Here is a 12,421-nt window from a genome sequence, read left to right as displayed (position 1 = left end):
CGTTCCTCGTTGTTGGCTGTGGTAGACTACTGGTAGTTCATGTCCAAAATGGCAGCCGCATTTGTCGTGACGTCACGTGGGATGGGTCAATATGGAGTTTGCATGTTCTCTTTGTGTCTGTGTAGGTTTCCTCTGGGTGCTCTGGTCTCCCCCACATGTCAAAGACATGCAGATTAGGCAAAACAAACACCCAGCCACTGGGGTTGTACAAGACAGTGCGTGCTTAGTGTTGATCCCAAGCCTGGATAGATTGGGGAGGGTTGCATCAGGAAGGGCATCTGGTGTAAAAAAAAAAAAAAAAAAAATTAAATATGCGGACCACCTCCGCTGTGGCAACCCTAACAGGAGCAGCTGGAAGATGAAGAAAAATCTTCTCATCTCGAGCTTCACTTGGAGGTGTGTTCTGACCTCTAGTGTTTATCTTTTTTCCAGTTTCAAAAATCATTTTATTGTTAAGGAATAAAGTGACTGGCAAAATAAAAACAGTTTCCACAATTGTTTGTCACACAAATTTAAATGAGAGAACCTGACTTATCACTGGAAACAGCTTAAAGTGCTGATGACACGAACATGACTCTATGCAATTTCTTAAATAAACTATACAACATGGCAAACATGTTAGATTTCTGTTATAATTACGTGAAAAGAAGCTGTTGTTACGCGAATATCCAACTTTTAATTGCACAGCGCAAGAAAACTGGGTCCGTGGCTCGCGGCCATGTTGTGACGTTAGCGGAAGAACACGCTGCGGTTCACTGGCTGTTCTACTCAATGGAAATGGCGCATGAAAACGCCGGTGAACTCTCTAGTGCTAGCTCTTCAACAACCAAATACTGGTACTTTAAGCAGTGATCATGATGGCATGATTTTATCTGATTTTAAATAAATGAGATTGATAATAATGTGAATGTTCACAACTAGTACATACAAACTCTGCAGCTTCTGATTCAGCAGCTGCGTCATACTCCGCAAAAACATCAGCAAGAACCTACAATATAAATGGAAATGCAATACACCAAGCTCAAATGACTTTTGGAAAGTATAATTTCTAAATTTTTTTCTACATATTCTTGAAGTCGGTCATCGGGGTACTTGCTACCGTTCCCTAACAACGCATGGCAAAGGGTAAAGTGTAGTGTTGCTACGAGTACTTGCTAAAGCCTCCGGTGGAAGATCCTCGATGTGCTGATAAGACATACAGTTCTATATAACACACAAGTGTCACGATAATCACAAAACAGATGCAAATTGTTAAAATACCTAATTTTTAAGCAATCATGTATTGATCTCTTCCGAATAGAATCTATGATAGCCTACCCTCTTTACCCTTTGCCTCTCGTTGCTAGGCGGCAGTTACATGAAAGCCGCAAGCTTTCACAAGCAAATACATGACTGATATCATGCCGACTTTATGATTACATTTATGATTATCATGAATGTGTACTCTATGAGCGCTCTGGAGCGAGTCACTTCCAAGATGGCCGCGCAGACCGCATGGTTACTATTTTTAGCATCATGTTGGAGCACTCTATAGCTCTACATACCTTTATCTTATGTCGTTTCTCAACACATGTTCTGACAGGAGGACTGTCTTTGGAGGAGTCGGCTTGTCCCAGGCGACTGCTGGATCCGGCATAGCTACTAGTAGACCCCCTCCGGAATACTGTAGGCACTGCTGATGGCAGTAACACACGTTTGTGCTGAACTGAACACCCAAGAGATTCTTTTAAGCTGGGAAGGGTGTCAAAACAATCCAAATCGAAGTGTTCAGAGCACAGGACGGATGTTGGTGAGGGCTCCCACTTGTCACGAGTGTGCCTGACTTGCTTCACCCACTACGCATGCAGCTCGGGATCTCTGGGAAACTTGAATAAACTTACCCCATCCTTGTGGGTTTTGGAGCAAAAGCCGGCAACACAACACGAAGGCAGCATAACTTATATATATATGTATATGTATGTATGTATGTATGTGTATAATAATAATACTAATAATGATAAACTGAACACCTGCCGCATCAACAACAAACTGGTAAGTTAGGAGGAAGGCTCTTTCGCTGATGTCATATAGCTCCTCCTCCTCTTTCGTCTCCTGGGTGCTGCAGCCCCGTCAAATTTGCCCAAATAACCGCGTTTTTTATCATAACTTGTAAAATAGGCGCCTTCGTGAATTAATATATGGATCATCGGGAATTACTTTTTATGTTATAAAACATCTCCAAAGATGTCAAAAACGTGTCATTAGCACTTTAAAACTGGAAAAAAAAAATTTTTTTTTCATTACAAACCCAAATCAGAAAAAACTGGAATGGTTTGTTGGAATTGAAAGTAAAACAGTGATTTGTAAATAATCTTTGACCTGTATTGCCGTGAAAACAATGATTATTTGAATATATTATTTGATGTTTTACTTGATTAATTTTATTTCATTTTTTAAAATAACACATTTCTGTGTTTTTCAACACATTTCAATTTTGATTCTTGCAACACATTTCCAAAAAGAAAAAAAAGCTGGGACGGTAAAGCATTTACCACTTTGTAATGTGGCCATTCCTTCTCACAATACATAAAAAATGTTTAGGGACTGAAGACACCAAGTGATGTTTCAGGTGTTATTTTGTCCCATTCTTCCTGTAAACAGGTCTTGTGATATAAACCTGGTGGGGTGCATTCTCCAGTTACCTTCTAAAGTACCCATAGCCTTTAGCTAGCAGCAGATGTTGTCAGGTGGTACATAACCTTCACTGAGCGTTTTGGCCCTCAACAATAACACTCTCCAGTTGGTGAGCTGGCAGTGGTGGTCAGGACACTGCCCATCTGCTCCTGGCTTCCAGTTTTCCTTCTCCCGCCTACTCCATATTCAGCAGGAGGCATTTTACCTCCTCCCTCATCCTATGACTTACTTACTTAAGCCCATTGCCCGCTGGGGAGCATAGGCCATCAACGACACTTCTGAACTGTCGTTGATGTTTCTGTAACGTGAGTTTTTTCTAGGCAGGGGTGTTGGCCCTACGCAAACCCGTTGAACTCCGGGGGAGTTGGTCCACATTTAGTCTGGCCTCTACCCTTTGACCAATCCAGCATGGGAGGCCCTACCAGGAGCTTACGCTCCAGCTGGCATAGCTCTAGGGGTCACGGAGACACGCGTCACCACACCACGACAAGGAATGGACCTTATGGTGGCCTCATCCTATGAGCTGTTTGTTTTTTTGCTTCTTTTGTCTAGGCCCAGAGATGATGAAAACCGCCAGATTGATTTGGCAGGGAAACCTCTGCAGCCGATCTCCACTGGGAACAGCCATGCCTGCCATCCCTTGTCCTTGCACTCTTGAACTAGGGACTGGTACTTAGTCATTCCTCATGTGGGCCTCATCACATCCCTCCTCCCAAGGTACCGTCAGCTCAACCAGTATTATTTTCTTATCCTTGGTTGACCACAAAACAATACGTGGGCAGAGGGTTGTGTGCACCACCTCCGGGAACTGCAGCCTCTTCCCCAAGTTGACTCTCATCTCCCAGGACCTGGCATTTTGCAGAAGATTGGGCTTTGGTCTTTTGGTTGAGAATGTCCTGGCTCCCTCCTTGATGAAGGTGATCGCCTTCTTCAAGTCTGTAGTGGCAGGCCTCTTCTTGCATCTCTCCCACTCCACTGTGTCAGCTAGAGACAAAAGCACTTTGTCATGGCGCCACCTATACCGTCCTTGGGAAAGAGCTGTTTTGCACCCTGACAGAATGTGCGCCAATGTCCCCTTTTGACCACAGAGCTTGCATTTTGGGTGTTCTCTCAGCCCCCATGTGTGCAGATGTGCTAGAGAAGGAAGGGTGTCGTGCACGGACCGCAAAAGGAAGGAAATACGGAAGGGCTCCAGATGCCACAACTCTGCCCATGAGATCTTGCGCTTAGGCAAATCCCATTTTGTCCATGCGCCCTGAGACCCTTGTTCCACTGCTCTTGCCATCTGCCTTTCCTCCTTACGGGCCCGTATTTCTGCATGGACCATGTCCCGCCTGTTCCTCACACCTGTATTTCCCCACTGCTGGAAGCATGCAGAGCCGAGTCCTTTCTGACCAGCACAAGGGTTTTCCAAGATGTCTCGCAGCTTCAGAGCACTCACTGCCTGCTCTATGGCTGTGCTGGCTGCCCACTTGCACCCAGACCTGGTTGTGAGCCCTGCTTGCTTCACCAGGTCATCTTTCGAGTCTCTCAGGCTTAAGGGATGGCAGCTACATTTAGCCACTTTGAATTCCTCCACAACTGATGACAGGGGGATCTGTAGTTGCCCTGACTGAATGTAGAAGCCCGCTGAGTAGAAGCTTGGAGGAATTTCCAACCATCTCTGCAGGTGTTTGTTGGTTTTCCTCTTGATGCTCTCTCCAGCAGTCATGCGGAACTCATAGACTGTGAAGAGCCACAGAAGCCTGGGCAGGAGGCCATGCTCGTACAGCCAGGTCTTGAACTTGCTGGGGAGTCTGGATTTGTTGATGATCAACCACTCGTTGATCTACTTCACAGCGTTGGTGACATTGGCTTGATCTGTCAGTGATGCGTCGAACCACTTCCCCAAGCACTTTATCGGGTTGTCTTCAATGGATGGAATGATCTCACCCTGGACTTTGCCTGTCTTAATCACCAAACTCCTGGACTTTCTGGCCTTGAAGGACATCCTTGCCCAAGTGGCTACATTATCCAGGGTTTCCAATACCCATTTTGCTTGGACATGCGACACCATTGTTATTGTGATGTCATCCATGAACCTTCAGAGTACTGGCTGGACAATGCCTGACTCCAGCGTGGGGTCAGGGGTTACACCCTCTGCTGTTGAAATCAGGAGAGTCATGCCCATGATAAACAGGATGGGTGAGATGGTGCACCCTGTCAGAATCCCCTTTTGGAGATCTTCCCAGTTGGTTGTGAACTGGTCTGATGTAAATCTGAGTTTGAACCCTCCCAGGTAGCTCGAGCTTATGTCTCAGATAGCGGCCAGAATATATTAGAAGTGGTCCAGTCCTTCTTGGATAAGGTCATGTGTGATTGACCCATAGGTATTCACAAGGTCTAACCAGATGACTGTTAGGTCACCTTTCTTCTGCTTGGCCTCTCAGATCAGTTGGCTAATCATTGAAGTGTGTTCCAGACACCCTAAAAAGCCTGGGATATCTCTTTTTCTGTATGAATGTGTTGATGTATTGGTTCTGCGTCATGTAGGAGGCCAGTCTTTTTGTGAGCAGAGAGAAGAATGTCTTGCATTCCACACTCAGAGCAGTTGTGAAGGAACCCTCTTCCTTTGGAACAAAGCATCCCTCTGCCAACTTCCAGCTTGGTGGAACTATGCTTTTCTCAGGATCTTCTACAACCTCCAAAAAGTTTTGGGCATTGTTTGCATACCTTGTATGATGGTACATGAAATAAATTAATTAGCTGTACAGTTTACAGCTCTTTCAGGGCACATAAGCAATGCAGTAGAGGAGAGAAAACATTTGGCACTCTGTGGTAGAGTTTTGGAGGTGGGAATTGGAGGTTGTTGTTTTTTTTTTTTTTTAAATCCCACTTCTCAAGAAATTCTGACCAATCCCACCTACTCCTGCCATTTCCCAATGAACAAAGCATTTACAGAAGATAAGCCTGCCTCTGGTACATATGATTTAGTTGCATATATATGCTGTATCTGTTAGGATCTCTATTGTTTTAATTGCCTTTTTTTTTTTTTGGTTTTTAGTCAGCACTGAAACAGTATATGGTCCTGTTTTAGTGTGTTTGTCCTGATATAAAACTGAAGACAGTAGAATATTTGTGTGGTTGGCTGAGGAAAAACTGTTATTTGCAAGTATGCAGCTTACTTTGCCAATTCTGCTTTAGTACAGCATAAATACACTATATTGCCAAATGTACAGTACTGTGCAAAAGTCTTGGGCACCCTATTTTTTTCATACCAACTTTGTAATAGATTTCTATTTTATGACTTCTACATTCTGGAGTCAGTACAAAAACATTTTAGAGTTCCAAATGTTTGTTTTCTAGCACAAAATTAAATGTTACAGAAAAAAGTTTGTATTTGAGCAGCATATTACAAAAGAGACCACTTTTCAGATGAAAAAAGAAAACATAATGAAGATTACTGGGTTTTGTTGCAGAATTAAGAAGCAAGTGTGACAGAGTGTCCAGAAGAACTCTGGCTGGTTCTGCAAGATGCTCAGTAAAACCTACCGTAAATTTCCTTAAAACTGCACTAACTGTACCCGAGATGACAATTTTTATTTTTTAAAGTAAAGGGTCATCTCACACCAAATATTGACTTTGTTTCAACAGCTTACTGCTGTTTATAGTGTGTGTGTGTGTGTGTGTGTGTGTGTGTGTGTGTGTGTGTGTGTGTGTGTGTATATATATATAAATAAATTATTTTTAAGCCAATGTTGGCCGACAGCATTTCTTTACATGTCCCTAAGACTTTTGCACAGTACTGTACATGAACCCCTAACCATCACACTTGATCTCAACCCCACTTAACACCATTTGGATGAATTGGAACGCAGACTGTGCCCCAGGCCTCCTCATCTGACATCACTACCTGACCTCACTAATGCTCCGCATAGCCACACTGCAAAATCTACATCTGGAATGGGATGTTCCCATTTGAGTGCGATGGTCAGGTGTCCGCATACTTTTGGCCATATAGTGTACGTTTCACCAAACGAGATGGAAGTGGTTTTTTACTCACTTTCTAAACTTGCCAAGGCTTTCCATAAACATCACATTAGGTTGGTAATAAGCCAAGACAAAGAACATGTGGTATAGAGATAGACAATCTCCATGGTCGTATTTAATTTTTATATTTATTCAGTGTATTTATTTATTTGACATTATTTGAAATGCAAATTAAATCAATAAATACCAGTTACTTGTAGACAGTTATTGTGTTGGTGTCTTGCAATGGAATTAGAGTGGAATCTTGAAATGCGATTTTCTCCCTTTTCACTTTTGGAAGTCACGAGACTATAAAAGCTAGAACTTGACTACTTGATCAAGAAACATGCAGAAGGGCAAAACATATTTCAGTTCAGGGAAGCCTGTAGTTTTTAGAACTATACATATAGTAAAAATGTCATTGTTCACATGAAGGGTTTTAATTTATTACACACAATTTATTACTGGGGGCGGCACGGTGGTGTAGCGGTTAGCGCTGTTTCCTCACAGCAAGAAGGTCCAGGTTTGAGCCCCGTGGCCGGCGAGGGCCTTTCTGTGCGGAATTTGCATGTTCTCCCCGTGTCTGCGTGGGTTTCCTCCGGGTGCTCCGGTTTCCCCCACAGTCCAAAGACATGCAGGTTAGGTTAACTGGTGACTCTAAATTGACCGTAGGTGTGAATGTGAGTGTGAATGGTTGTCTGTGTCTATGTGTCAGCCCTGTGATGACCTGGCGACTTGTCCAGGGTGTACCCCGCCTTTCGCCCATAGTCAGCTGGGCTCCAGCTTGCCTGCGACCCTGTAGAACAGGATAAAGCAGCTACAGATGATGAGATGAGTTGAGAATTTATTACTGTAATTGGCTAGAAAATGCCAGATAAGAAGTGTAGTGTAATGTAGTGTTCAGTCATATTTAGAGAAACCCTCCTGGAATTTCACTGCAATTTAAGCACATTAAATGCATGCATGATAGTATGAATGTTGAAATCTTTTTTTTTTTCTGCAGTTGGCCTGGTGATTATTAATCTTGTTTCTGGTCTGGCCATTATGATTTTTGTCCTTTGCCTCATTGTAGTCCTTGCCTACAGAAATAAGAAATGGTATGGCACATACAAAACACATTGTAAATTCAATGAGAACCTCACACAGTGCACAGAGTAAAAGTGTTGTTTTGTGCTTTTTTTTTTTTCTTCCCTGTTCTTGAATGAATCCATCAGGTTGAAATCAGTGCTGTGGCCTGAGGTTCCCAAGCCGACGCTTTCAGAAGAATTTCTTCAAAAAGTGAGTTCTCAGTGCTTGTCTGCTGCTCACAGCACAAAAAGTGTCTTTCTCAACGGCAACAATGTAAAGAACTGATTTCCATTCATACAATTCCTCTCATCCCAAATACCATCAGCCAAGATATTTTTTGGAGTCGATTGAAAGTTTATAGCTTCCATTATAGCTTTGTGCAAACTCATTTTAACACAGATGGCACTTTTGACTTTTTTAGTGTCTCAAACAAATGTGGTTCTGGATGCTGTATGTTATGTGAACATAGTCACAGAGCTAAGAAGAATCTTAGCTCCATCTTGAAGCTGAATCAAACATAATTTGGTGTCACTCTGCACCAGTATGTAATCTGATTTATACATATCATGATTTGCGCACATACAACTAATTCTGCTGTTAATACAAGTGGTGTAAAGCTGAATGTCCGAGTATTTACACATCACATTGAGTAAAAAAAAAAAAACCTTTAATATAGTTGACTGTATCTAATATTTCTCATTGTCAGATTATGATAAAAATAAGATCATGAGAGCTATTTTAAGACATTCTGACTCACTTCAGATTTTAAATTGTCTTGTTCTATTGATGGATAATTCTGCTAATATAACAAGGTGTTCAAACTTGAAATGAATAAAAATGTCTTGAAAATAGTTAATAATCTGGTATTGACTGTATCATCTTATAATTAGAAATATTAGATAAATTTGCACATTTTTTTGTGTAATATATATAAATAAAAAATAATGGATGAGATATTTTCACTTGTTAAAATGATATTTTATTATATACCGTAAGCATGCAATTTGTACAATGCTAAACTGATAGCATTATTAGCCTCATAGCTATAAATGAAAACTAAAGAGGCTCATTTCAAACTCCAAACATAGCTTGACTGATGGATTACTTTTTGGGGTAAAATTCCTTTGGCCGAAGCATTGCTTTAAATTTACCACAGGACATTACTGCTAACCTGCTAACTTGGCTAATTGGAGTCTCCTTGTGATGAAATTCTTCTATATTAGCTGCTGTTCATACTTTTGTGTGTTTCCTAGGTAATACTATAAAACAAAACCATAGTCATTTGTCTCTTTCACCATTATATTTTTTTCAACAGTGCATTATTTGTTTTCATTGGCATGCCACCTAATGTGAGGCATCTTTGATATTTGAGTCTGATGAACACTTTCCAGTATTTTATCCAATTTCTGGACTTGAATTCTTGAAAATTCTAATTAAATTTGCAGATTGGAAGATGATGTTGCGTGAATACACAAGAACAAAAACGAATAAACAAAAACTCCCACTGTTCATTCTTTGGTACCGAATTACAAAAAGTAATTTGATTCATAACATATTTGGGTCTTCTATTTGTAGAATGCTTATCAGTGCCAAGTAATGGATCAACTGTTGCGGGAAGAAAATGACATGTTGAAAGTAAAGAGTCCGGAATTCTGTCCTGCACAAACAGTACTAGATCTGCAGAAAGGACACCATCAAGCCCTGCATCTCAACACTTCATACGCCAAAGACTCCCTGCAGTCTGAAAGATATCAAAGAACTTCTCATAATCCACCCACTCCCATTCCTGTTGACCTTTCTTACAAGCAGCTCCCATGTCCCGGGATTCACAACCCAACATACAGCATAGCCCTGTTGCCTGCAGCTGATAATGATTTAGTTACAGGTTACATGCCTCAGACATAGAATGGCAGTATCCAGCACCAACACACTGATGCTCAATGGTGGTCCCACTCACCATCCAACATGTCTGAAATGCATTATGAGGATGAACTTATTTAATTCCACCTCTGTTAGTTGATATCAGATCTACTTTATGAAACTCGTATCTTCTTCCTCTCTACAAAAATAGTGGAGTTCAGCAGTAGCAGCATTTTAAGACTTTTCAGAAGAATTTTTGAAAAGTTTGTTTATACCAGTTTGAGTTTGTATCATTTTTAAGTATTCAAAAATGTAACCCTCTGCACAGTTAATGTGAATACTATTCATGTACATTATTTTATTGTGATTGTATATCCTGCAGCAGTTATCTTGACAGATGTTGAAATAAACACATTTTACATCAGATAACATGTCTGAATATTGTTTGTTTATTGACCTAGGACTCTTTATGTACAATTGTTGTGGAAAAAGTAGGCTACTTTCTGAAGACAGATAAAAAGTAAACTCCCAGAGACACAGAGTTATAGGGTTATTCTCATCATGGCCAGGGAGGATAACTCCAACAGACAAAGTTTTATATGAGGTTAAATTGTCCAAAGCAGGTGTGTCAATAATTGGTTACAGATAAACAAAAACTTCATGCTCATTGGTCAAATAAAGATTAAAATTAACAAAGATGATAATTAAAATTAATAAAGATAAAATTAACATGGTTATATAAGTAATCAGAAAGGAAATACATAAATGGTGGAAAACTGATGTAATACTGTGACAATTTCTTTATCTTGACTTCAGGTCATACGCATACACCATCCATCATCCATAAAAAGACTTGACCCCACCTTCACAGCTTACAGAGTTTAAGCTCTTGATCTGCCTCTATCATAATATTATAATGATTTTCACCCTGATGTCTTTAGCTAATTGAGTTTAGCTTTGTATAGTCTAGAATATTTTTGATAACCATTGCCTGTATCACAAATTTGAATCTGAGATTAACCTTTTATTTTATGCACTTTATTTCTTTAAAAAAATATCCTGGACTTGCAATCAAAACCTTGTCTGTTCCTGACAGTCTAACAGATTTTTTTATTTTTTTATTTTTTAACATTGAATAAAAATTCCTCGATGTCGTGGTTAACTTCACTTTTTCTCTGGAAAAAGGGAAGTGGCTACACAAATGGGAAAAAACCCTGTCACATGACTTTATTTTGCGACACCATAACACTTGCCCGTTTACCCTGTTTCTTACAAGCATGTACCAAATCTGTTTGCTCCAGGAGAGGAAGAAAATATAATTATGTGCAAATGAACATTAAAACATCAGTGCTCATTTTTATTTTATACAGCTGTGAATTACACCTGAGCTTAAGCCTGAACAAAATAATAGAATATGGTACTGTATATGAACAGTGTTTGTCATCTAACAAAACAAATCCATCTGTCCTATCCATGAATGTATGCTTCTGTGGTACAGATGGTGTGATGTGAACAGATGTGTGATAAGTTGCCCAAAGCAGGTGTGTGGTCAGCTTCAGGGCATGCAAAACAATCATAGTGCTGTTTTACACCTTATCCCTCCATCTCTCCCTTTTGATCAGTATTTCCACCAGCTAAAGCAGATAACAGATGGTCTGAGAGCCAGGCCGACAGAGTCGCAGAAAGGTGGCAGTGTTACTATAGTGACAGTCGAGAAACAGCTGCCGTGAAGAGATATCTGAAGGTCAAAGGTTAACAGTTTTAGAATATAATAATAATACAACCCCGATTCCAAAAAAGTTGGGACAAAGAACAAATTGTAAATAAAAACGGAATGCAATGATTTACAAATCTCAAAAACTGATATTGTATTCACAATAGAACATAGACAACATATCAAATGTCGAAAGTGAGACATTTTGAAATTTCATGCCAAATATTGGCTCATTTGAAATTTCATGACAGCAACACATCTCAAAAAAGTTGGGACGGGGCAATAAGAGGCTGGAAAAGTTAAAGGTACAAAAAAGGAACAGCTGGAGGACCAAAAGAGCATCTTGGAGTGGCAGCGGCTCTCAGAAGTAAAGATGGGAAGAGGATCACCAATCCCCCTAATTCTGCGCTGACAAATAGTGGAGCAATATCAGAAAGGAGTTCGATAGTGTAAAATTGCAAAGAGTTTGAACATATCATCTACAGTGCATAATATCATCAAAAGATTCAGAGAATCTGGAAGAATCTCTGTGCATAAGGGTCAAGGCCAGAAAACCATACTGGGTGCCCGTGATCTTCGGGCCCTTAGACGGCACTGCATCACATACAAGCATGCTTCTGTATTGGAAATCACAAAATGGGCTCAGGAATATTTCCAGAGAACATTATCTGTGAACACAATTCACCGTGCCATCCGCCGTTGCCAGCTAAAACTCTATAGTTCAAAGAAGAAGCCGTATCTAAACATGATCCAGAAGCGCAGATGTCTTCTCTGGGCCAAGGCTCATTTAAAATGGACTGTGGCAAAGTGGAAAACTGTTCTGTGGTCAGACGAATCAAAATTTGAAGTTCTTTATGGAAATCAGGGACGCTGTGTCATTCGGACTAAAGAGGAGAAGGACAACCCAAGTTGTTGTCAGCACTCAGTTCAGAAGCCTGCATCTCTGATGGTATGGGGTTGCATTAGTGCGTGTGGCATGGGCAGCTTACACATCTGGAAAGACACCATCAATGCTGAAAGGTATATCCAGGTTCTAGAGCAACACATGCTCCCATCCAGACGACGTCTCTTTCAGGGAAGACCTTGCATTTTCCAACA

The 12,421-nt window shown here is 40.7% G+C and overlaps 1 protein-coding gene across 3 annotated transcripts in view; it reads left to right on the top strand.

The window, feature by feature from the left end:
- Positions 1–10,038, top strand: part of lifrb (LIF receptor subunit alpha b) — a 55,814-nt gene extending 45,776 nt beyond the window's left edge. For 2 of the 3 annotated variants that reach the window (XM_060935916.1, XM_060935915.1), the window contains 3 exons: positions 7,685–7,778; positions 7,896–7,959; positions 9,325–10,038. In XM_060935916.1, coding sequence (XP_060791899.1) covers positions 7,685–7,778; positions 7,896–7,959; positions 9,325–9,654 — 488 coding nt within the window. In that variant the 3' untranslated portion in view covers positions 9,655–10,038. The remainder of the gene's footprint in view (positions 1–7,684; positions 7,779–7,895; positions 7,960–9,324) is intronic. The other variant, XR_009655743.1, reaches the window with a different exon arrangement.
- Positions 10,039–12,421: the final 2,383 nt, after the last annotated feature.

This window comes from Neoarius graeffei, chromosome 12 (assembly GCF_027579695.1).
Source record: "Neoarius graeffei isolate fNeoGra1 chromosome 12, fNeoGra1.pri, whole genome shotgun sequence".
Lineage (NCBI taxonomy): Eukaryota > Metazoa > Chordata > Actinopteri > Siluriformes > Ariidae > Neoarius > Neoarius graeffei.
The sequence above is the reverse complement of the archived record's forward strand: the minus strand, read 5'-3'. Positions and strand labels throughout refer to the sequence as shown.